We start from the raw sequence: 26,641 nt of genomic DNA on the forward strand, positions 1-26,641 counted from the left end.
CAGCTCCTGGGGAGCAGCATCTTACGCAGTTATTTGAGGAGAGATTTCCCATTTTATATCTTCTGATTGGAGTTAGATATGAATTATGAAGTATTTGGAGAGCCATCTCTTGATATCTGCTTGCTGGGAGTAATTTCATTATTTTCATGTGTTGTTTTAAGATATCTGGTTTTGTTGAGTTAAGGATGTCTGTCATCCATTGAAAGGCAGAATTTTCTTCATCTCCTAGTTGTATTAATGTCCTTATTGCCTGATATATTTGTGAGGTTGTTTGTTTTGTTTCAGTGTTTTTCCATACTTTATTTAATGTTATTTTTTCTGTCAGTTAACTGGACACTTATATGAGTTGCAAAATGAATTGTAGTCTCAGGAATATATCTGGTGTTGTGAATGGGTATTTTTCCATGAGTTTTGGGTGATTATTGAGTTATTATCATCTAGTAAGTCTATGCAGTCCGTTGTTACGCCATTGGAGAAGTATTGGGTTTCGTATGCCTATTGGGATTTTTTTGTTTCTAATGTTCCATATATGGACAGATATGTGGTGATGGATGTAGTTTTGTCCTGGTCGATTGCCATGCAACAACATACTTGTTTTAAGAACACCACATAAATAGTAAATACACTCAGATTTATTTGTGCAAAGAATATGACAGAAGACAAAATGGTAACTATGCATCACCAATAAACTCGAATCCCTTGTGTCTGTTCTGTTATTTTATTCGCCAGCGCTTAAATGCAACAATTCACCACGAATTCGTACCTGGTGAATTTATTTGCCCATCACTAATATTGACATGTATTTGATGGTAAGAGATAGAAGATTGACACATATACTTATATGTTACCTTCTCGATAAGCTTCAGAGCTCAGAATTGAATAGTATTGTACTTTTCCCTTATTCTTAACAACTTGCCCATACAACTTCTAATATCTTAAGTATGTGAAACGATGTTAAAGTTTACAAATGCACACATGCATAATTGTTACTAAATACTCTTAAAATGGACAACTGGTAAACGAACTAAAGTGTTATCTGTTAAATTGTATATCAGAACTATATATATATATACACATACATATACCCAATGTCAACAGTTTTCCATTCTGCAAACATTCACCGCATGTGTCAAACTGCATACATTTGCCTAAAAGGTTTCAATAATGCTAAAATCTATATACCCTTGAGGAAAATATTATACAGAATATAAATGTATGCTGTGGGTTTCTCTTAGTTAAATTAGTTCAGGTCATAAGTGCAGCACTTAAATGCTATCTTCCCACACTGTGTGACTCAAATTCATGTGTGTTAAAAGCATAAACAAGGATGTATAATCAGTGTTTATGCCTCATTTTGGGATAATGTAATAATCATATTTATTATAAACACATGTCAAATGGAATTGTTAAAATAGAATTTATTTAATTGTCTGCGCCACAGAGTACATCTGGAGTATATTTAGTTCATGTAAGTTAATAAGGCTCTGGGTCTGTACGCAAGATAATTTTAATACGTTTTCCAAAATAAAAGCCAAGCCATCCACACGCATTCACTGAAACACTATTGTGCAAATGATACCACAGATTTGTTGTGATACCTGTAGATATCAAAGGATAAAATGTAATCGCAGACATTATATATTTATCCAAATTAACTGCTTGCTGCAAAAACACAAAAAACATTGTTTTACAACAAGGAGGAGGGCTAGTGGCAAATAGTCTGTTATATTACTTAAGGAAATATAGTTGCCAAATAATACGGTATCTATATCACTATGCATCTCAGTTTTTTTTTACAGTTTCTAGGACTGCATTCAAACACTGCCCTGAGGTAAAGCCTTCTCCAAGGCCTCATTTACTAATTCAGGAGTTGAAGCTGGGAGCAATATTGTGTGCAAATACATCATGATATCAAATGCAAACGGACATAGTTTCCACCTAACTTTTCCTGCACAACTACTTTATATATGCATTCTTTTGTGCTTTGCATCCTCACACACATTTGTAGTTCAATAGCTCAATACAGGAGCATGATTTTGCACAGATTAAGAGCAGATGCAAATATGCTGCAATTATGGGAATAACTGTGTACAAAACAAATTTCAGTCTATTTTAGTACTCATAAACTCTGGTTTGGGGGAAACATATACTAAAATAACTATATATATATATATATATATATATATATATATATATATATATATATATATATATATATATATATCAGTTTAAAAAAAAAATGACACATAAGACTCTTAAGAACACTCGATTCTGCTTTTGTCACAGTATCTCTGAGTGCTTTATGTGAGTTGTCTCCTATGGTTCACCCTTAACAACTTAACAGTTAGAGCAGAGATTTTACATTTAATTTTAGAAGTGTTGAAAATATTGAGTCTCTCCAGGAGTTGGGAATTTTGCCAAATAGCCAGTCTCAATTCAGCATGGTGGAGAAATGTAGCAGATGGCATATCTTATGTTCTCCCAGCTACCGAAAATAAAAATATATGATGATACAGATTGCTCTTCCATACACACATAGCCTGGCCTATTTTATTATTATGCATGCATTACAGGTACATGAACAATATTATACTAAGTTATTATTTATAATATATTTATTTAACTTTTATGTCTCTAACAGCAACATTCATCCAGTGTTTGGGAAGCATTTCGTTGCTGCAGTTAAGTATCTGCCAGCTGTCAGCAGGCTTTCTATCCATTCACCATGTGCCCCCTGCATTACATATAGGATGGTCATTGCTTAAGTCATGGATGACATCAGTGGACAAGTCAGTAAGTGGAATGAAAGGAGACACAGAAGACTCTGTCATTGCGCTGACTAAAAGTGTGCTTTGCAAAGGAAAAATTGGGGGACTGAAAGGAGAGGTCTGTGAGGGAAATATAATGAGTGAAAGAGAGGGACTTGGTAAGGAGGGGAACAGAGTAATGGAGATTTTTAGCTAAGTAAAGATCATTCAATCTTAAAAGCAGCAGTAGAATATTTCTTTAAATTAGGTTGCAAAGAAAGGGAAAGACAGAGAAATTGACTGACAAAAAGTGCAAAACAGATTTATGGGAAAAAGCAAATATCAGGGTAGTAAGGAAGGCCATATGACCTTATGTAAATATTCAACTGCTAAATGATGAAGTACTGATGTGCTTTTCAAAGATATTTTTGGGTTTGTCACTGATGAAATATTCCAGTTACATCATGTATTCATCACATGCATAAGCCGATAACTCACCTCATAAAATGTTTTTCTGCATAAACTCCTTGGCTTACCACTACCTTACTAGTTGTGTAAATGTGTTCACCTCAAAAGATAAATATATGCATGAACTGTTTAATGAACTGCATTATCCTTCTGGCACAAGCAGTTAAACAAATGAACTGTGTTGACATCAACAATCATACTGTATAAACTGATTAACACTCTTCATCTGGCTGTCCCCAGTGCATGAACTGTTTTACCTTGTTAGAGTTGACTAATTATTTGCAAGATTTACTTTGCTTATACAGTATAGTTATAAATTCAGCTGTACTGGCAAAGCTTCTTATTTTCCTTTCCTTTGAATTCATGCAATAGTTTAATCAATTTAATATGTAGAAAGATATTAAATTGATTACATTATTATATGTACTGGAGGAGAATAAGATGCTGTTTCTGAATTATATTCTGAAAACGATCACATTTAATTCACCTGCAATGGGCATCTGAAGTGCTGGAAGTGTTTGTAGAATAATAAAGATAAAGTATTTATATTACTTTTAGAATTATGAATTACTGACATAATACACGTTTACTATCATTAGCCAGGCATTGACCTTAGAAGTATGGTGATAAAAGTTGATCTGTACTTACAAAATATCCTGTTCCCAAACTGGAAGGAGCTGAACTCTGTAAGAAAAGACAGGGGGTTGGAAAACAGAAAGTCAGTAATTAATTTGAACACATTACACTGTACATTGGTGTCACTTTCTATACTAATCCACAGTTGTATCACAGCACTAGAATGCTGCTCTTTGTCAACCAAACTGCACAGCGTTGCTTTCTTTGCTGTATATTATACCCTCCTTCTTTAAATCTCCTACTGATTTGGGGATTACGACATATTATGTTCTGAATTCCAAGCTTTTGCTGCAACCATAATTGGCAATTTATTTGACAGGCAGCTGGGTAATGATGGCATTTTGCCCTCCAATGAGACTAAGCAGACACTCATCAAACTGTCTCCATGCCTTTGTGACATTCACTGCCCTGATCCCAACTTACTCCAAATTGCGGCCAGCAAATGGCAACAGAGAAAACAGAGCATCCTAGCATCAGACAAGGAAGTCTTTAAAGGCTTGGATGCAACAAAGAAATAAAATAAACAATAATAATAGCCAGCTTGTCAAATGATTTCCCCAAGGTCAGCAAAGAATGATGCATGTTTTAAAAATAATTTATAGCCTGACATTCTAATGTAATATTGCCACTGTCAGTGTGTGTGTGGTTCTGTGTGGATGTGTGTTTGTAGGGATGGTGTAAGATGAACAGGCCTACACTGCAAACATTCTAATTCATTCTCTCATCATATCATAGTCATTGACTACTATAACTTAAATTGCCTTCCTAACCAGAGACTGTCACCTCTCCAGTTCTTAATGAACACTGCTGCTAGGCTCATACACCTCATCAACCACTTCTTCTCTGCCATGACACTCTGTCAGTCTCTGCATTGGCTTCCAATACCTTTCAGAATTAATTGCCAACTTATGACCCTGACATTCAAAGCTATTCATAACTCTGCTCCACTCTACATCACTCTTAACTCTAAATCAGGGGCCCCCCTTTTTTATCCGTGGAGAGCTACATAAACATGCAAAAAAGCTCCTGCGGGTACCAAATATGGGCTATGATTGGCTATTGGTAGCCTCTATGTGGCAGCCTACAGGAGGCTCTGTACAAATCGTTTTTATGCAAGTAGAGCTTGCTTCAAGCCAGGAATTCAAGAATAAGCAGCTGCTTTGAGGCAATTGGGAGCAACAATCAATGGGTAGGTGAGATACATGTTGCTTGTGATCAGTGCTCTAGATGCTCACCAAACTGCTTTTTATGGTCCTATTGACCTACTCTTCAAAGCCATTCTCATTTTCATCTTTACATACCCAAATTCAAGACTTTGCAAGGGCTGCACCCATTCTCTGGAATTCTCGTACATGTTCTTTCTCTCAATCTTCTGTCTTCAAAAAATTTCTTAAAACACATTTCTTTATAAAAGCTTAACCTAAGCTAGTTTAGCATAGTTTCAGTGTGTTGCTAAATGCAATACCCAATGCTACATCTCACACATCGCCAACTTCTGGCCTTGCCTTTCCCACACCTTGTGTCCCAACCACTTCTCCATTGTAAGCTGTTTTGAGTAGGACCCTCTTGTATCGGTTATTGGTTGCTTTGTACATAATTCTGCATGTTCGATGTATATACACCCATGTATTGTACAGTGTTGTGGAAAATGTTGGCTCTTTATAATTGCATAATAATAATAATGGTAAATTATTTTCACACTTCCAGTAATTAATGTGAGTGTGACAGTTTCATGCTGGAAAATGAAAGATGCATTTCCATGCACAATTTGTGACATTTGCGACAGTGTTCATGCCAATATGTGACACTACCGTCATAAACATATAATTCTTTTAAATCCCAGGGCATGATTTCCTTGTCACATCTATTAATGTTAATTGGAACACAGAGAGCCTACATGAGCAATTATCTGTATGTTAAGGCTTATAATGAAATGTTAAAGTTGTATTTCCCAAAATATCTTTATTTTTTTTTAATTGCAGGAATGCAGTTCAAATTTCTCCTTTCAAGTCCTTCCTTCCTCTTCCTTTCTTCCCCTTCCTTCCTTCCTTCCTTCCTTCCTTCCTTCCTTCCTTCCAGGAAGTCGTAACAAAAGTCCAGGTCCAAGACCTGATCCCCTTTGCCATTACTATAAGGGATACTAGTTTACGTGTAAGATACCTACTTTGTGTTTTTAGATACATACTGTATGCTTTCTCTTTCAAAAATACATGGGTCCTAAATTATTTAATAATATAAAGACCTACTCAGCTGCTATAAAAAGTAAGAATATGACTTGATTAAGGCCAAGGGCACAAACAGCAGATCATCTGCTTTCCTCTGCCAGTGTTCTGCTGTCATGCAATGTTCCCTCTTGGCTATGTGCAAATTCCTTCTTGGTTATGTGGGCAAAAAATTTATTTTGTTAGCAAATTTTAAATGTATGTACACGTATTTAAAAACGTTTGCACCAATACAGTACATAATACACAAATAATGAATGTTCTTTAGTATTTTTAACAGAAACCATGAAAAATCAGATAGAGACTTTCTATTTGTGCAGGCCTTTGTAAAGGTAATTTACCTGGTTTAGCTTAGAATTACTACCAGGTTTAGGTATGTTTTATGAAATATTTCCCCACCAAGAAAAAGACGAATGAAAAAAGAACAGGGACACATCAATTAAATATTAACTGTTTCCTACAAAAAAATAAAAAAATTATCTTTCGACCTCTGAAATGTCAACTTTCCAACATGTAAATATGTACTACAAAGGAGATTTTGGTGGCACAAGGGCTTTGTTATACATATTTGTCCTGACTTTTGTTTATGCAGGTCTGAGTGAACGAGGGAACAGTGGGTATCATTCCAATTTCTGATGTCAACATCAAATTACTTATTTAATTTCATGCCTGGTGAAGCATCGTATAGCTACATGCAGAATCATTTCACTTCATTTGTTATGCTGTGTTTTCTCGGCGATTGGCTTGCCTTCCAACTGACAGCTTTAATTACGACATGAATTTGATTGCACTGCCGAGGAATTAACATAAAGCAACAAAGCATTTAAGAACCTAGACTTACAAAACAAAAAGCCTATCAACCTCCTTAAGTACAGGCTGACTGTCATTCTGCTGCTGCCATGTAGATGAGCAACAGCTCTAATAAACAAAAGGAAATCCATTAGCAAGGTGCGTTTCTGCTTTTGTTCCTTAATAATTGCAATCCAATATATTATTATCAATATTAAACTATTGGGGTTATTACTAAACTTCGAATGCAAAAATCATGAAAAATTGGTGATTTTTTTTTTTATAAAATTAGGAATTTATTAAACCCCGAGGATGGAAAAGTCTGAATCAGAAAATCGGGCATTTTAGACCTGTCGCGGTTGCATATAAGTCAATGGGAGAATCCCAATGATTTTTTAATGTGTGCTGGGTTTCGTGCAATAAATCTGAAAAAAAATTGAAAATCGGATGAAAATGGTGAAAATTGGATTTTTTCCCGCAAAGCAAATTTTCGGGAAAATGTAATAATAAATAAGCACAAAAAAAACAGATTGGAGTTTGTAGCAGAAAATATTGAGATCAATTCTGACTTTGTTAAATAACCACCTAGGTCTCTCTTTTTAGATTTGTCAACTGATCTATAGTTAGTCTGTTGTACATAGTTGTAGAATGTAATACACAAAATTATCAGTAAAACAAATACATTTTTTCCTTGCACTTTAACATGATGATTCATCCTTCTCTGGAAATATGTACAGTGTAGGTTCTAAACATCATTTTTTTTTTCATCTTCATTTTTACATTAGTTAGCCCACAGAAACCCCTAATATAGCCATCACAGTTACCTGTTTCTACAAAAAGTATGAATAAATTCTATTTTCTATGCTGAAATCCAGCTGTTTAACAGTTCTTCTCTTTCTACATCATTTGAAATCCTGGCAGGGAAGGAGGGGTTAAAACACTGATGTTACAAATTGCAACAACTTCTCCACAGCTTACAGACATCATGCAGGAACTACATAACCCACAATGCATTGCACTTTGATGTTCCGTTCCTTATTGAAATCAGTGTGCAGGGAATTGTGGGGTTTGGAAGATGCAGGCTAAGGACAGGTGGCTGTTGATACAAAGTAACAGTAATCAGCCAGCTCAGCAAAGTAGTCAGACAGATCAGCAGGAGAGCAGGGGGCTAGGCTTAGGGAACTGTTCCAAACCATTAAAAATCATGAAAAGTCTGCATATTCTTTAATTGATGTATATTGCAAAGTTGCTTGAAATTAGGTTTACTTTTCAAAAAGCTCAAGTTATGTTTTTGTGGAGTTTCCCTTTAAGTAGTGGGACATATCGAGCTGAAATAATTATTTGGGGCACTGGTCAACAATTCCACTTAAGTTGCATAATGGTCTCAAGTAGAAAGAAAGGGTTTGGGTTCCTAGAGCACTGGGCTGATTTTTCGTCCGATATTCGTTGAGTGTATGGTGGAAAAAGAGCCGACCGATATCGGCAGAAGACTTGGATATCGGTCAGCTCGTCGATCGGGCTGGACGGAAAATTTTGATCGGGTGCCTTTGAAGGGACCCAAACATCGGCCATTGTTAGTGCTGAATCGTCAGATACAGGTAGAATTCTATTGTTTCTTCCCGTATATCTACCTGTATATCTGACGATTCAGTTCTACACGTGTGTATTGAAACAAACGATCTTTCTTGGAAAGATCTTTTCAAGAAAGATCGTAATTGTTACGTCTATAGCCACCTTAATAGTAACTTCAAATCCAATTCTCCATTAAATAGATGAAAAGATCAGAAGGAAAAGTAGTAACCTTCGCTGTATGCTAGCAAATGCTCAAAGTTTGTCAGGTAAAATAGGAGAGCTAGAGTTAATTGTACACGCTAAAAAACTATGATATAACAGGTATCACTTTGACCTGCAGGGATGCATTCTGTGACTGGGCTGTCAATTTAAATGGCTATACCCTTTTTAGGAGGGACAGAGGGATTACAAATGATGGAGGAGTTTGTCTTTAAATAAAACCTATACATTAGAGGACATTATATACTGCTAGCGGGAGATCTATTTTTCCATAAAGTGGATCGTCCAACCAGAGGCCAGAGGAAAAGAACTATCATTTGAAGCAGCGTATATGGTTCTTCATGGGGAGGGCTGATTCTGTTAACACCTTTAAGAGGGGCTTGGATGATTTCTTGGACAAGCATAATATGAAAGGCTATAGTGATACTAAAATCTACAATTAATATAGATATTGGTGTATATAGAGTTTCAATGGTATAGGTATGTGCACTGAGATTCATTTGGAGGGTATGAACTTGATGGACTTTGATCTTTTTTCAACCCAGAATAATAGTAACTTTTAATCCAATTCTCCATTAAATAATAAAAAGATCAGAGGGAAAGTAGTAACCTTCGCTGTATGCTGGCAAATGCACCAAGTTTGTCAGGCAAAAACGGAGAGCTGAAGTTAGTTGCTTGCACTAAAATCTATGATATAACTGGTATCACTTTGACCTGGTGGGATGAAATCTGTGACTGGGCACAGCCTATCTATTGACCCTATTTGTATTTTTACACTGAACTGTTCCTTTAAATGTTGACGTTATGCTTTAGGCTTGTTTAAATGACACAGGGCAGATTCTGTACCAGCCCAATGCAAGCATAGTCCTTTAGAATTAAAGAGCTGTGTCTCTGAAGATGCCCCAGTAGCTCCCCATCTTCTTTTTTGCTGATTCACTGCACATGCTCTGTGCTACTGTCATTTACTTGAGCTTAGGGACCAACTCAAAATTTAATGCATATATTGAAAATAAGAATCACAATGCAAGGCTAATTAGTAATTACTGTAGATTCTAATTACATGGCAGCTCAGAAACCAGAGCCGTTTTCATCAGATTATAATAAGCAGCCCTGTAGCATCAGCTTCTGTGACATGTGAACCTAATGTTCTGCTTGCTAATTTGGGATGACCACTAATCTTAGCTTCTCAGCAGCTGCCCAGATCACACTGAACATGTAAATGTCACTAACACTAACAAAACCTAAGATGGTGACGCCCTGTAAGGGCTTGAATCATTACTGGGATGGAGATTCTGAAACTTTAGGGTGGTGCAGGATTGTTTTGTATATAAAATACAACATTTCTACCCATATTTATTTTCAGAGTTTAGTTCTCCTTTAATTAATATTAAATATTAATATTAATGCCATGTAAATGTTGACACTAAATACAGTTTTATGAAACTTTAGTAAAGGGGTGCCTTAGTTCTGCCACCACACAACTTTTACATCTGAAAAAAGTCCCATGTAGCTAGGTGATCCTTTGTATCAATTACTTGAGATATTTAATACTTGCAACCTACAGTATGTAACTGTTTACCACTGTTTAAATTTTTAAGAAAATAATGCTAGCATATACTTGCACTTAAGTTGCATGCAGTTTTCTGAATATCAAGTTGCTGTTATTGTCCATCCTTTGAGCCTTGCATTTACCACATTAATAAGACTATTGGTGTGGCTATATAGAAAAATAAAGTTATGGTCAGTCGTTCATAAGCATTTACGTATGTCTTTTAAGGCCAAGGGCTGTCATATTCATATACTGTAAATATAATATTTATTTGGTTTTTCTACTTTTTCCTGTATTTAAAAAGCAACAGGTATGATGTTTTTCAGCAGTGTATTATACTTCACATTTCTGATTCATCTCTACAGGATTGGGCTTGTAACTAACAGCTTTCCAGATGGCAAGTTTGTTTCTAATCAGACATGCTCTTTACTTAGTATGCGGTTGCTGTAAGCAGAATATTTTTTGCTGAGTGTTTATAAAAGTTGTACTTTTTTTTCGACTTCAAAGTCTTTGTGTTTCTCTCAATAGGGACCTGGAAAGTATTGAGCATTAACAGAGTTCTACCATCTCTAAAAGTACTCTCCATGAGATGTCTCTTTCATTGTGTTATCTGCTAACATTTGTGAGCTGCCATTCTCCAGCATGGATCTCATTAGAGTAAAAAAGATATTAGGCTGTCAACATGCCAAGTTTTAGTTTCCACGCACCTCAAAAAACAGTAGATAAGAAGATGAATAGTTGAAAGATATTTCTTTGTACATGGATGACACATCTGACATCCTTTAAAATGGATAATCATGATATTTCTCTCTAACTAGCATTTGTGTACTTAGCTTTTTGCTTTAAAGTAAAAATATAGCTCTTTATAAGTAGGGGTTATTTTTTTTTTTTCTCTTTAAATAGGCAATAAAGTATGATTGTATTGTCTACGATACACCATAGATTGTTTCTCTGCATATTACAATGTATTACTTCCACTACAATATAGTGGAAACTGCCAGTGGAAACTGTGGAAACAATAGCACTGTAGCCTATTTATACACTGTAGATCAGCTAAGGAAAGCCAAACTCAGACAAACACACAAACATACATTAATTCTCATTTATTTTTGGTATACTCACATCACTTAGTCTGTCCCGTGAAGCATTTCGCTTAGAAGGCTTTGATTCCTTCATATGGTTCTCACTGTCGCTGTCTCTGCAATTATTCTGTCTTGGCTTGAGCTGTAAAGTAAAAAAAATAAAGCTATAAATGATATCAACTTCTATTTTCCCTCAGTACACTACTTCAAGTACATACATGTCACATGTCAAAAATGCCAATAAGCACAGGTACTCTTAATATGACAATGGGCCTTTAGACTTAAGTGCCCATTGCCATACTGTATGAGTTTTATGCTTGTAAATGTCTCACAAGTGTGAAATTAGCCAAGGCACCAGTCATCAGTAGCCAATTCCTTAACGGTTACTAAGATGACCCAATTCAGGTTTGTCATCTGCAATGACTAAAGGTAAAGCTTTAGGCTAAAGTCATATGTAGAGTTTCTACCATGGGGAAAACTGTATGTTTATTTGTAACCATGTGGATGTGCGAGTGCAAGCACTATTCCACCTGAAAACACCCAACATTGTTTTTAGATGGAAGCTCTTTTTGGTAATACACAGGTTTTTTTGCAACAAAAACTTGCATCCAAGCCAGGAATTCAAAATTAAGCACCTGCTTTGAGGTCACTTAGAGCAACATTGATGGGATCAGTGAGCAACGTGTTGCTTGCGAGCCACTAGTTGGGGACCTTTGCAGTAGAGGGTGGCTTTTATTTTTAGATCTATCATGTATTGAATATTTTTAAAGCAATAATGACAGTCATCGGATAAAACGTTTTCTTTGTTGATTCAGTTGAAAGTTTACTTCCTTAAGTCTGAATATTTGGCCTCCAAGTTCAAATTGTATGCAGTATCCTAGGTGAATACCATTCCATCTAGGACCCTTGTTTACTTTCACATGGTCTAGTCTCTTTTAAACTTCCTCCTGAGTCAACCCAATGAATTGAAAAAGGTTTAATAAAAATTCTTTCAATAGTACTGATGTTTTCTTCACCTGAAACTAGTAGCAAGAAATAAGATGATGGCTGTTTTACTTGTACCCAATAAATGCATCATGCTGAATCCTCTGCAAATGTTGAACATCCTCAAAACCTGCAAAATATGATGTATGGTTCCTGGGATGTCTTCTCCTGATCTAATATACATCAATCAAATTGAATGATGTCTTTATTAGTTCACTAAAATAAAGGAGCACAAATAACTGTGGCAATTCAACTAGAAAGGAAGGCAAGGTTCATAAACAGGCACAAAAAATGTGGATTGTGCCTATTTTTTGCACTTGCCTTCCACTTTGTAAATGAACCCGAAAGTTTGGTAAATCTTGAAAATGGAATGTGTGCACACTGGACAGTCAATATTCAGTTGATGTGTCTGGAAATGAAATAATTAATACAATTAAACCAATACTAATGGTATCATTCAAGAAAGAAATTATCTTTATAAAGAAGGGATGCATTATATGAATTCTACTGTACAGATTTAAACATTACAGAGAGAGAATGAACAAAGCAGTATGAATGCAATAACCCATTTTATTGTGTGTTTATTCAATTTTCGGAAAGCACCAGCTGCTACTGCAGCAAACATTTCCACAGAGCACTTAACTGGAGTTGAAGAGTGAGAATTCGGTGCTGATTAGCTGACTGCCTCTCTCCATCTTCTAATTATGTTTAATCTCACAACAGACTTGCAGTCACTGTGCAACTGCTTTCTCACTTGACCCAAGCAACAGAAGTAAATCTTTGTCCCATCAAACCCATATGCTAATCCTGCTATTAGGAAATGCACAGGGGCGTCTTTGAATATAATTATTTAATATACAATATTATGTTAACCCATCATAGATTACTTTTTTTAAAAAAGACACAAATGTCATGAACATTAAAAGGAAGAGTCTTAAGGGCTAATTTTTGCATATTAAACACAATTTCCCTTAGAGCCCATGCACTTAATGTATTACTTGTGCCCAGAATCAAACTGGGGGACCTGGGGCCTACCAGGGCTGCTGCTTTAGGCCTACCGCCCAAAATGCATAACCCTTCTCCACCCCCCTACCTGAGTTTCAAAGCCCCCTCCACCCCGCACTTACCTTCTTCATCTTGGGGGGCCAGGAAGGTAGGTCAGAAGCCAGACCAAAGGCTTCACGCAGGGAGCAGGTCTGGGCCCACCAGGTTTTTTCCCGATATCCCACCGGCCCAGTTCGACCCTGCTTGTGCCCCTGCATTTATGTTGCAAGCAAGCTGCCCTTAGCACCCTGTGCCAGAAAATCTGGAGAGTACTGCTTGTGAAGCCACAAAAATCAGGTTGTTCACAGCGGGCAAAAAGGAGTCATTTATACCTGCCTACCAGCCTCACAATCATAAATGCGCCAAATCGCCTCTTAACACTTACATATGTAACAGTGTTACAATCACCCTCTTGATATGCTATGGTCTTGAAACCCTGGACCACTACCAACTCTGGGAACCATGATAATCTGAGCTAATACTGACCGTAAGTGAACTGATTTGCGGTGAGATATTTTATAGAACTATGACTACTCTGGCTGACCATGTCTGTCTTCATGGGGAAACTGGAGTGTAAATCAGTAAATAAAGCAATGAGTAAGACTCCAACAATGCATGAGGCTTACTGTGCCATTAAGAGTATAAATCTTGTTTGAAAACTACACTTTGTAGTTTTGTAGATGTATGCCGTTTTTGTTCCATAATTTATGTGTACGATTTTCCAACATTGTATTTGAATATGTTATTTTCTATTTTATTGAACTTTATTCTCCTTCTTCTATGTCACTTGTTGTGGATCCACTGCGATACAAATAGAACCTAAGGGACCTATTCATAAGCACGATCTGGTAATTTTGCACCAAACAGTACAACCATTGGTATAAAATTAACTGTAAATGTATAAAGCTTTGGAGTATAAACACTGCCTTATTTCCCTTGACTGAAAAAGGCCTCTTGCATATTTGCCAGAAGGACTCTAGAACTTATAAAATTATTTTACACCACTTTTGGCAAACTCCCATCAACTGATGAAATGAAAACAAAGTTGCCTAAAAGCTACTTGCAAAAGTGTCCCAAACAAGGCAATATTACTAACCATGTAAGTTTCTATTTACCCAGTTTTTAGCCAGCACTTTTTTATGTGTGACTACACAGCTTTATAACAACAGGAAAAAACTCTGCAAACTATGAAAAAATAAAAGGAGGTAACCTATTCCAACTAAGGCAAGTGTCTTATGGATATATTCTAGTTCCTTAGTCTGATGTTACAGTGACCCACTTATCTGACTAGAATGGCATTTTAAACCCATGTTACATAGTTACATAGTTACATACAGTAGTTAAATTGGGTTGAAAGACAAAGTCCGTCAAGTTCAACCCCTCCAAATGAAAACCCAGCATCCATACACACCTCTCCCTACTTTTAATTAAATTCTATATACCCATACCTATACTAACTATAGAGCTTAGTATCACAATAGCCTTTGATATTACAGTATGTCTGTCCAAAAAAATCATCCAAGCCATTCTTAAAGGCATTAACTGAATCAGCCATCACAACATCACCCGGCAGTGCATTCCACAACCTCACTGTCCTGACTGTGAAGAACCCCCTACGTTGCTTCAATGAAAGTTCTTTTCTTCTAGTCTAAAGGGGTGGCCTCTGGTACGTTGATCTACTTTATAGGTAAAACGGTCCCCTGCTATTTGTCTATAATGTCCTCTAATGTACTTGTAAAGTGTAATCATGTCCCCTCGCAAGCGCCTTTTTTTCAGAGAAAACAACCCCAACCTTGACAGTCTACCCTCATAATTCAAGTCTTCCATCCCTCTAACCAGTTTAGTTGCACTAAAGGTCCCCATAGACGCGACGATTCTTCTTGCCGAACGACCGATTTTAGGGAAGTCCGACCAATCCTTCGAAATTATCGTGCGGTTAGTGGTATTCGAACGATCGTACATCTTACGATTTTTCGGCCGACATCTGTCGGGAAATTGATCGGCCAGGTCAAAAAATCTTTGTCGGCCCCAGTGCAATCTCTCTATGTTTGCAGGGCCAAGCAGGCAGCTCCCCTTTGTTTTCCTGCCAAATTGGTCTTTTTAGTTGATGGTAAATTCGTTTGATCGTACGATCGTTCTGAGAAGATATTGGTCTCACGATCAGGATCTGATCTTTTAAAAATCTCAACATCTATGGCCAGCTTTAGTCTCTGCACTCTCTCCAGCTCATTTATATCCCTCTTAAGGACTGGAGTCCAAAACATACTGTATTCTTATGGGAGGTATACATATCTATTAACAATTTTACTTTTCCTGTATGTATTCCTCATTCTTCCATGCCAACATTTCATTTACCATTATTCCTTGTAAAATATCAGCAGGTTGGACAGTTTTAGTAACTAAAGCATTTTAACGATTTTCATAGATCGATATAATGACACTCTTGTTTGTTAAGCAACCCCTAGAGAAGTACAGAGTTAGAGAGCAGATTTACTAGTTCAACTGTGGCAGGGACTGAGGTCTATCCATAGCTTTGCTGCATGCAATATGAGAGCCTCCTATTGCCCACCAATGAGCTATACAGTAGTAATATTTTTCTTGATTTAATTTGGGGTTTTTCAGGTTTGGCTCAAAGAACCTGGCATAATAACTGTAAGCTTTCAGATTTTTTTCCACAGGAAAAGTTAAGATTCCTTACACTTGGATAAGTTACCCTAGGCATCTGCAAAATTACAAATGTCAAAATAGATCTTTATTAAAAATTCATGAATGTTCTGCTCAGAATCCAAGCTTACAAAATTATCATTTCATTTACTTCTCCACAGTCTCACTGCCTCATGACAGTAGGAGACTAACTGTCACCAGAAATGAAGCTTCTAACATTAGAACCTTGGCAGAACCAATAAACCTGACAAGCTTGAAACAATGTCTGCCTGTGAATATGCTTTAGTTTGTCAAAGTAGTTATTGTAATGAATATACTAAAAACACCCATTGTTAATAGTCCAGAATTTTATTTAGCCTTAATGTCAAGACCCACTTCATATTAAAACTTTGCAAAGCTTTATCTGGATTTTATTGTCTTTATATTTTAAAGGGCTAGTAACACCAAAAAGTAATAGTATAATGCTAGTATAAAAATATACAAAAAATAATAAAATATAAAATACATAAAATAAAGTGTTTTGTACAAAGACATGAATAGCACTTCACAACTTTTTTATTACCACAACTATAACAATCACAAGTAGTAAGAGCATTGTATTCTAAATACCTTGTGGACCATTGGAGTCAATACACAAAACTACTCCTTTTTTGTTAACCCTGCCAAATCACAACATGAAGGCCTTCAAAACCAGAGTGAATAGCCCAGCAAGAACAGCATGGAAATTATGGAAGTGATCAAAGATACACAGTGGTAGAGTTATTTCTATATTTAAATAGAGAAAGAATCACACCAGTTTGATAATTTCTTGTTGTAATGGCAGATATATTTGATAATTTCAAGAAAGGTCTATTTTATCAAGTTAGAACATATTATTAATATTATTAATAATAGCCAGTATAATGTTGATACAGGGACTGAAGCAATTGCCCAGGAATTAAATTGAAATTGGAGATGGCTTCCAATGTTTTTTCCCCTTCTATCAGCTCGGTTAGAAGTCATGCTGGATTTATTTCCTGAACATCTTATAGGCTAAGGGCCCCTCCAGTTCCCTACAGAAACTCACAATGAAATTAGAACAGAGGTTGGGGATGACATCTCCAGTTTCCCTATAAAGAAGAGCACAAACATGTCTAGAGACTATGCTTCTTTATGAGAAGGCTTCCTTAAGTTCGTTCTAATTTCTGCCAAGCACACTGGAGAACATCCCTGCAATAAACAAAGTATTCGGCAAGTAGACTTGTAGGGTAAAATTTGAAAAGTTCTTCAATTGAGGTGCATTGTTTGCTGTAGACATAAAGACATAGAGAGGAAGATGTGGAGTAGTTGTAGGGCACTATCACATAAAAATGTATTATCATTCTGAGAGCAAGCAAATGTGCTTTGCCAATAAAAGCATTATAATATGCTATTTATAATATTATTAAATGCTCATTTATCAAGTTTTCAAAGTTTTCATTTTCTTAAATGCAGAGGCTTGTTAAAAAAGCAACAAAGTTGAAAAAAATCAATGCAATTTGTACTACTATACTATGTATACAACAACAATTGACAACTATGATGCAAATTCTACATCAACCTTTTTTTTTAAAAAAAAATTAAATTTACGCTATTTCTGAGGAGTATCCGCTTTAACCATAATATCAAAATGTATTCTCCAGCACAGAGCTAGCAAAATACCATTACTTTATACAATAGGATGAACATGAAGAAGTAAGAAAGAATCAAAACTCATTCAACTCATTTAAATATGACTGTGATATTTTGGGCCAAATTCAATTCAGTGAGAAAAAGGTTTATCACGTGAAAAGTCATGGATGAGATTCGATTTTGACATGCAATTCATAGCTGCACTTGTGGCTCAGTTCAGTCTAGTCAGTGGTTCATAAAGCTTTAATAAAAATTAATGTTAACAAGACCAGATGGAATACACCCCTGGGTTCTAAGAGAGCTTAGTTCAGTTTTAAACCAGCCTCTATTTCTGATTTTCTCAGATTTGTTTTCATCTGGTGTGGTACCTATGGATTGAAGGAAAGCTGATGTCATTCCTATATTTAAAAAGGGATTACAATCTCAGCCTGGCAATTACATTTGACATCTGTCTTAAGGGATCACATTCAAAATTTTGTCCTAGTGAATGGCATTATGAGCAGCAATCAGCATGGCTTTATGAAGGATAGGTCATGTCAGTCAAATTTGATTGCTTTTTATGATGAGGTAAGTAAGATGCTGGACAGAGGAGGAGCAGTAGTAGTTTCTATACTAAGGTCTGTTGGGCTTAATGAAGTGATTTGCACATGGATAGGGACCTGGCTATAGGATCGGGTAAAAAAGGTGGTTGTTAATGGTACATTCTCTACTTGGAGTAAGGTTCTTAGTGGAGTTCCTCAAGGCTCAGTATTGGGTCCACTTTTATTTAACTTGTTCATTAATGACTTAGGGAGGGTGTTGTAAGTAATGTATCAGTATTTGCAGATAACATAAAACTATGCAGCCCATTTAATTCCATCCAGGATGTGGCATCCTTGCAACAGGAGCTTGACAAACTGGCAATCTGGGCAGCTAAGTGGCAGATTAGATTCAATGTTGATAAATGTAAAGTCATGCACCTGGGATGTAAAAATATCCAACCCACTTATACCCTTAATGGGAATGCGCTAGGCAAATCCATAATGGAAAAGTATCTTGCAGTCCTAATAAACTTTGCTGTAGCAAGCAATGCCAGTCAGCAGCTTCATGGGCAAATAAGGTCTTGAGCTGTATTCAAAGAGGCATAGATTTGTGGGAGGAGGGGGTTATTATTTGACTGTAAAGAGCACTGGTAAGGCTCCATCAGGAATATGCAATACAGTTTTGGTCTCCGGCCTCAAACAATACATTATTGAATTAGACAGGATGCAGAGAAGGGCAACTAAGCTAGTAAAAGCTATGGAAAATCTTAACTTTGAAGAAAGACTGGCTAACTTGGGATTGTTCACACTTGAAAAGGGGAGATATGGTAACTATGTATAAATATATAAGAGGATTTTATAATAATCTCTCTAATGCTTTAATCACCAGCAGGTCCTTCCAGCTGACACTAGGTCACCCATTCCAATTACAAGAAAGGAGGTTTTGGCTAAATATTTGGAAAGGTTTTTTTACAGTGAGAGCGAAGATGTGGAATTCACTCCCTGAATCAGTTGTACTGGCTGATAAATTAGATAGCTTTAAAAAGGAGTGGGTTTATAGTAAGGGAGGAAATACAAAGTTATGGAAGATAGATCATAGTACAAGTTGATCCAGTTGACTAGTCCGATTGCTATCTTAGCAGGGAAGGAATTTTTTCCTCCTCTGAGGCAAATTGGAGAGGCTTCAAATGGTTTTTTTTTTTTGCCTTCCTCTGGATCAACTAGCAGTTACCTAGGCTATAAATGGATTGAACTTGATAAACGTGTGTCTTCTTTCAACCCAACTTACTATGCAACTATGTAATTCAAAAACTCTCACTGTTTGTCATGTGAAAACTTTAAAAAACTGGAACTGAATATGAATAAAAGGTCTTTCTCCTGGAATTGAATCTGGACCTTTATTACTTAAATACATTTTGACTGTTCCTTCCTTCAGTTCTTCAGTAACAACTTTACTTCCCTCAACATTGTCACAACTGTTTTCATTCACTGGGTTTTACCAAGCTGAAGATCTATAGTATATTACATTACATATACAAATAAGTTAGCAAAACAAGTAAATCTACTTTTCTGTTTGCTATTTACATTACCCCTGTAAAGTAATTTGTCTGATATGCCTTTGTTCTTTCTTATATCATAAGCCTGTCGGCTGCATTGTAAATATTTTATAAGCCATAAGTCTTAATAAAATTAACATAATTAGGTATTGTGGTGGGGATTTAGTTACCCTTTAGTTACCCTTTAATGCATGTATATTGCACAGCCTTCTTGATTTCACTCACATTTGGTTATATAGCTCTCTGTTTGTTATCTAAAATGCCAATAAATAGCTGAGTAATTCATGCTAATTGATGCTAATTATCAACATAATTTCTCGAGGCAATGGAAATGATATTAACTCAATTTGAGCATACTTAGAAAAGTCATTATTAACTCCATAGTATGCTTAGCACATGCTTGTTTTAATTCACAGTGCAGCTTTCCTGAATATCAAATTTACAAGCACATAGAAAGAGAGGGAGAGAGATAAAGAGAGACAGGGTCAGACTGGGCCGACGGAACACTGAGAAAAAACCCAGAGAGTCCCCGGCTCTTGTGGGCAATGCCAGCCCAGATCCGCACCCAGATTTGCAGTATTCATCCAGCCGCAACCTCCCTTTTGAGATTAGTAATACAACCGCAATAAGAAATAGTAGAATAGCAAATGCTTAATGATGTTTTAATACCTTATAATAGCTTGTTATCTGTTGGGCAGAAATTCGATTTTCGGGGCAAAGGAATTTCAGAAAAAAAATAAATTCAAAAATAAAAATATATTTTACCACATTTATGATGGAGAACAGTCTTCATGAGCTTTAATTATGAGGAGTATTTCAAGAAGCAAACTGAAAATAGGTCAGATTTATTGTTGGACTTCATACAGGGGCCCATTTACAAAAAATCTAATTGTGTTTTCTGCCACAAACCTGTAAAAATGTTGAGATTTATTAAGGGGGTTATTTATCAAAGGTGGATTGTTAAAGTTTTTTATTTCTCGAATGAACGCACAACCCGAATGGAATCGTATGTTAAGAAAACATTTTTACTCCGGTGCATCCCTAATTGATAGATAGATGATAGATAGATAGATAGATAGATAGATAGATAGATAGATAGATAGATAGATAGATAGATAGATAGATAGATGATAGATAGATAGATAGATAGATAGATAGATAGATAGATAGATAGATAGTAAATAGATTAGATAAATTATAGACAGAACAATTAGATACCATGCATGAATAATAAATATAAAGGAATGTAGATAGATAGATAGATAGATAGATAGATAGATAACAAATAGATAGATAGATAGATAGATAGATAGATAGATAGATAGATGATAGATAGATAGATAGATAGATAGATAGATAGATAGATAGATAGATAGATACTGTAGATAGATGACAGATAAAAAAATTATTTGCCTTTTTGTATTTCATTCACAATGAAAATGCTGATATCACCATGTCTCCGACTGATGGTTTCATAAGAAGTTCATGTACTTGTTTTTTGTAAAACAGGCAGAATGGACAATAATTAATGTTATTAATTTTGCAATATTTCCAACAATGTGTTTCAGAGAAAAACTGTGTACTCATAGAGATAAAGGTTATGGTATGTTGCATTGATTAAGCTTAATGCTCAGTGGAAAGCTGCGCCATCTTATCATGCAGAAGGTCCTTCATACAAATATGAATAATTCAAAATACAGCAGTGTCCACAGACCCAACCACAGGCTTTAGCAAATCTTCAAGGACAATTACAAAAATTTTTTGCATCACATTCATATGTTAAAAGAATGTAACGATGGCAACTGATATCATTCCAGGCACATACATCCATAAAATTAATTTCCACTTCCATTTCCATCATATGAAAATAATCTCAGCAGATCAAAGATGTGCAGGCAAGAAAAAAAGAAACAAATTAATAACTATTTAAGTATTCTGTTTCATCACGATAACAAACAGATGGTTTTAATATTCTGGAGGCTAATTTCTGAACAATTAAAAACACAGCAAGATATTAACATCTAATGAAACATTTTAACTACCAGTAAATGCATCTGCCATTAATTTCAACACAGTAAGGTCTTGGTTCCCCTCAATCTGTTCTTTATTAAGGGAAATTTTTCCTCTCTGAATTTAGTGAAGTAGAGAATTAACAACTGTTTTCAATCAGCAGTCAGCATGATATTTTGCTAGTGAGGGCTAAAACCATTCACACAACGAGACCCAAATTTGCATTGTAGCTTTGATGTACAATATACAGAACTTGTGTTTTATAGCGTCCCTGTACCTAATTAAAAACCTTTCTCCAATCTGTGATGGGCTTATAATTCTATGTGAACCCCAACATAAAATGTCTTCTTGTTTAAATACAATATTTAAACAGCTACAGATTTTTCTTGGGGAAAACAATGAAACAAATATGTCTTACTTGAAGATCCAGAGAGTATGTTAAAACTGTGGGAAATTACATGTAAAGAATGACTTGGGGTTTTGAGGCGATTTTATACACAACAGGTAACTGGCCTATAGTGTAATAACATTACACTCACGTGGGAAGAGCTCCAGGAAATAAGACATGAAAAGAGAAACCAATTTCCCAAATTCTAAAATACCATTATTAATTGGTATAAGTTTGTGATTCTTTGGGCACTAATCTGCTGTTCCTATTGATGCCACCCCTTGTGGTATGGAATTACCACCATTGAGGTAGATAAAATGTTCTCCAGGGTAAATACAGTAGGTGAACTTGAGCACAATTCAGCAAATAAGACAGGACAGATGCAATGGCACTAGACGTAATGATATAAAAGCACAAGGGGCATGTTTCGATATAAGAAAAATAAAATAAAAAATGTCAATATGTGATACTCTATTTTAGTGTGCCTGCACTTCATTAATGCCCCTAAAAACTGAGAGGGAGAAGTAAAAATCAGAAAGGATGTTAATAAGATACTTACTGAAATTCACACAACTGCTGTTTTAATTAGAAAAATAACATTACGAAAGACTTCTGGCTAATTCCAACCAAATGTCCTTGATACTAAATTAACCTACTTATGGTATTGTTCAGAATGAAAACATTAAAAGAGTTGGAGTGTTATTAGCAATTTTCACAACTACTGATACAGCAAACTAGTAATTATTGCCTGCTCTGATATTTACTCTAATCTCTGTAATGTTTGTTCCTGCAATTGGAATCTACATTCATTTTCTCTTTATCTACCAGCAATTATGTGCTGCTTGCCCTAGGGGCAGTGGTAAATTGTCTATATCTCTTGATGAAGGACCATTGCTCTGAGACATACAAGTGGGATGTGCTGATTAAAACCAATTAGCAGATTAAGAGATATTAATCATCTGAATTCGGAGCAACTGAGAAGATTAAGCTGATAATGTTGCAAGTGGCAAACATATCTAAAATTTGGAATTAAATGGCTTTGGAAGTGCAGATGTATTGTACAATGACAGAAGGTAAATTGTTTATTAACTATATTAGAGAATCGGAACCCAAAACACATAGATATGTGTATGTATGGAATGACGGGCGAAAAAAATCAGTATCTAAAATGGCTTACAGACACATTACAAATTTGTGTGTATTGGAAAGCTAATTTAGCAAGTGCTTTCTACAGCTAATGGGAACTCACAGAAGGGAAGAAAAAAATAAATTTTTCAAAAAAGGGTAGTTTGTGCTTCTATTCTGTGTAAACTGTACACATTATGTTATTGTGCTTCACAAACTGACTGTGATAAGTGTACAATTGCAACATGTAATATTAAAAGGAAACTATGGGTATTGGTACAATTATTCATTGTAATTAAAACAGAGACCACGTTTTACATGTATTTCATTTAGATCACTTATTTGAGTAGTATTGTAAATGCCGATACACTCAACACAATGGCTGTATGTTTATTTTCCATCGTTAACAGTGATGAGCCGAAACAGCTGGTCATTTCAAATTGGATATTTAGGTAGATACTTCTCTACTTTCTTCAACTATAACACTAGACTGAAATTTAACAATAAGCACTGATTCATTTAAGTGCTAATAGCATGTCTAGACTGTTCTAGAGAATTTGAGTAGAGAAGGGAAATACTCTCTGGTTAAACTCATTTCTAACCTGGTGAATAGGTCAGCCAGTATATGTGGTTATCAGTTCTCCAGTAATAAAATTAGCCCACACTTTCAATTAAACAACCAGAGGACCATTCTGTTATTTCAGTGCCAATTTACTATCTACATGTGGCTCCAGTAAAAAACCTGGAAAGTCTAGCGATACGCTGGAACAAAGTCCATTAAGTTCAAGGGGCAGATTTAAATAGGGTCGAATATCGAGGGTTAATTAACCCTCGATATTCGTCTGCCGAAGGTAAATCCTTCGACTTCGAATATCGAAGTCAAAGGATTTACCGCAATTAGTTTGATTGAACGAAAAATCTAACGATTCGAACTATTTTAATCCATCGATCGAACGATTTTTCTACGACCAAAAAAAGCTTAGAAAGTCTATAGGGACCTTCCCCATAGGATAACATTGCACCTCAGTAGGTTTTACTTGCCGAAGTAGGGGGTCGAAGTTTTTTTTTAAAGAGACAGTACTTAGACTATCGAATGGTCAAATAGTTGAACGACTTTTAGTTCGGATTGTTCGATTCGAAGTCGAAGTTCGAAGTAGCCAATTCGATGGTCGAAGTAGCCAAAAAAATCATTCGAAATTCAACGTTTTATTTATTCTATTCCTTCACTCGAACTAAGTAAATGTGCAACCAAGTGTTCACTCCAAATCTGATCTAAATGACCTTCAAGTTAGACTTGACTCAAGTTGTACAGTACACTTAGGAGAACATTTTTACTCACAAACTCACACCCTATAAGTCCTCCAGGCTGAGTCTTCCCCACCCGCCACTACCAAAAGCCCCAGTCAAGGTGGGCAAGCGCCATACTTTTTGGAACTGTTGCATTAGAGGCTCAGATTCCATATATTTATATACTGCTTCTGTTTTCTTTTCCTCAGCTAAACCCTGAATTCTACATTTGTCTAGGGCAGTGTGTATGGCCTTTGGCACATGTTGTATTTTCTCCCTAGAGTAAAAACTCCAGTGGATTTCTTTCTGAAATCCACTCCATGTGTGCATTGACAGGCAGATTCCCATCAACGTGCACAGATAAGAGAAGGAGGGGGGGGAATCAATGTTATATCCAGTAAAGCAATATATGCCAGAAGCCTAAACTAATGAACTTACAGCTGATCTTGAAACATTTTTCTGTACAGTACTATGCTCCGCTGGATAAACATTGATAATGCATTGGAAAGAAGAAGAGGGAAAGCAGGGAAAGGGAATTTTTTAATGTTATTTTTTCCTGTTTCTAGTGATTCTATGTGGTTGAAATTCCATGTAGCTCACTTTTGGTCTCCCATAGTAAGTGATGACAACAGCTGCATGGCTCAGCAGCTGTAATAAACCTTAGGCAATTTAATAGTTTTTATTGTTCTGCTGTGATGTGAGAACGCAGCCACTCTTTTCTCATAGGATTCTTGTAGGGGTTGCAATGAGAGAACATCTCATTTACCTAAAAGTGCTTATAAATTTTTAATTTGCTTTAACAAGTAAATTAACAAGTCCCTCATTCAAGCAAGTTTTATGGCCCTTGGCCACTTGGGGAGGACTGTAAAAGTTTTATGGGTAATTCGGAGCTTCTGAGGCTGCACTTGAAAAATTGTCTGCTTCCTGTAATTCCATCAAACTAGAAAGATTCTTACGACTTCTAGTTACAGATTCAGTGCAATATTTTCTTTTAACGTTCTCCTTTTGACCTTTAAGATGATATTTTGTTCTTACTTAACTGGATTGCTCATTCTGCATACAAAAGCTGCTAATAAATTACATTTCTGGGAGGTATAGTTGCGCGTCTTCCCCAGTGGTGATGCTTTCTCCAATTACCATGGAACCTCGGATACTAGAGGTTAAGTAAACTATGATTTAAAGCACTGAAAATAAACAGTTATTAAAGCATTTAATCCTCAGGGGCCTAATACTAACTAGCTATGCATCAGTTAATTTCACATTGATTCTCAATGGAATCAGTGCTTGAAGGTTTTATAGTCTTCAACTGTACCAGTTATAGTGAAAATAATCAAGCTGTTTAAAGGTATAGCCAAAGTGGAAAGCAAACTGTTAAAACAACATATTTAGAAATCTGTGTATTTTTTTGAATGAATATCAACTATTAGGGTCACCTTTGTTATTTATACATCTACTATGTAGACATGGCCCAACATGGCAGAAAGTGGCAAGTCTAGGTTAATTCCCCGGGCCCTACCATGCCTTGTTAAAAAATGGACATGTTCATGATCATATTATCTAGAAAGATATGGATGTTTTTCTCCATATGGTCTGTTGAGCCCTTTATTAAGCATAGTCTATTTTTATAAATGTTTATGAATGTATCTCTAATTTCCATTATGTATACAAGTGCTTAGATGCATGGCTGCTTTTTCAATGTTGCATAAAGTCATATGTCTGATCTAAACTGATGAGCCCAATTAGGTTGAGACTGGTCTGGGTATTTTATCAGCTATTGCCACAGCCATGCTTTAAAATTCAGTGGGTGAGCTTTACACCATTTTGGGGTCCGGCTACAAATTTTGGGAAACTGTGCTGAAGTTTAAAACATACTTTTATATTTTTTGGTAGACAATCGCATCATAAGAAAAATGTAGTTCATAAATCCCTCAAGAGATCTACATGTTCATTTTAAAATGCTATGTTTGTGAAAGTATAATTGTCAAATTCAAGGCTTGTAATTGTGAATAGGGCTATTGTTTGGCTGTCCCCTGCCAGGAAATACTAAAGCTGTTGGTGGGGGTCAGATTTAATAAAGGGCTAAGTGTCTGTTGCTAGCTAAAATTTGCCATAAGTCTCATCCGCAGGG

The 26,641-nt window shown here is 35.9% G+C and overlaps 1 protein-coding gene across 1 annotated transcript in view; it reads right to left on the bottom strand.

The window, feature by feature from the left end:
* Window positions 1-3,740: 3,740 nt before the first annotated feature.
* LOC108708345 (autism susceptibility gene 2 protein homolog) overlaps window positions 3,741-26,641 on the bottom strand; it is a 308,940-nt gene continuing 286,039 nt past the window's right edge. The window contains exons 3-4 of the mRNA XM_018246943.2: window positions 11,325-11,426; window positions 3,741-3,899 (exon numbers count right to left, since the gene is read on the bottom strand). Of these exons, the coding sequence (XP_018102432.1) occupies window positions 3,828-3,899; window positions 11,325-11,426 (174 nt within the window). The 3' untranslated portion in view covers window positions 3,741-3,827. The remainder of the gene's footprint in view (window positions 3,900-11,324; window positions 11,427-26,641) is intronic.

This window comes from Xenopus laevis, chromosome 2L (genome assembly GCF_017654675.1).
Source record: "Xenopus laevis strain J_2021 chromosome 2L, Xenopus_laevis_v10.1, whole genome shotgun sequence".
NCBI classification, from domain to species: domain Eukaryota; kingdom Metazoa; phylum Chordata; class Amphibia; order Anura; family Pipidae; genus Xenopus; species Xenopus laevis.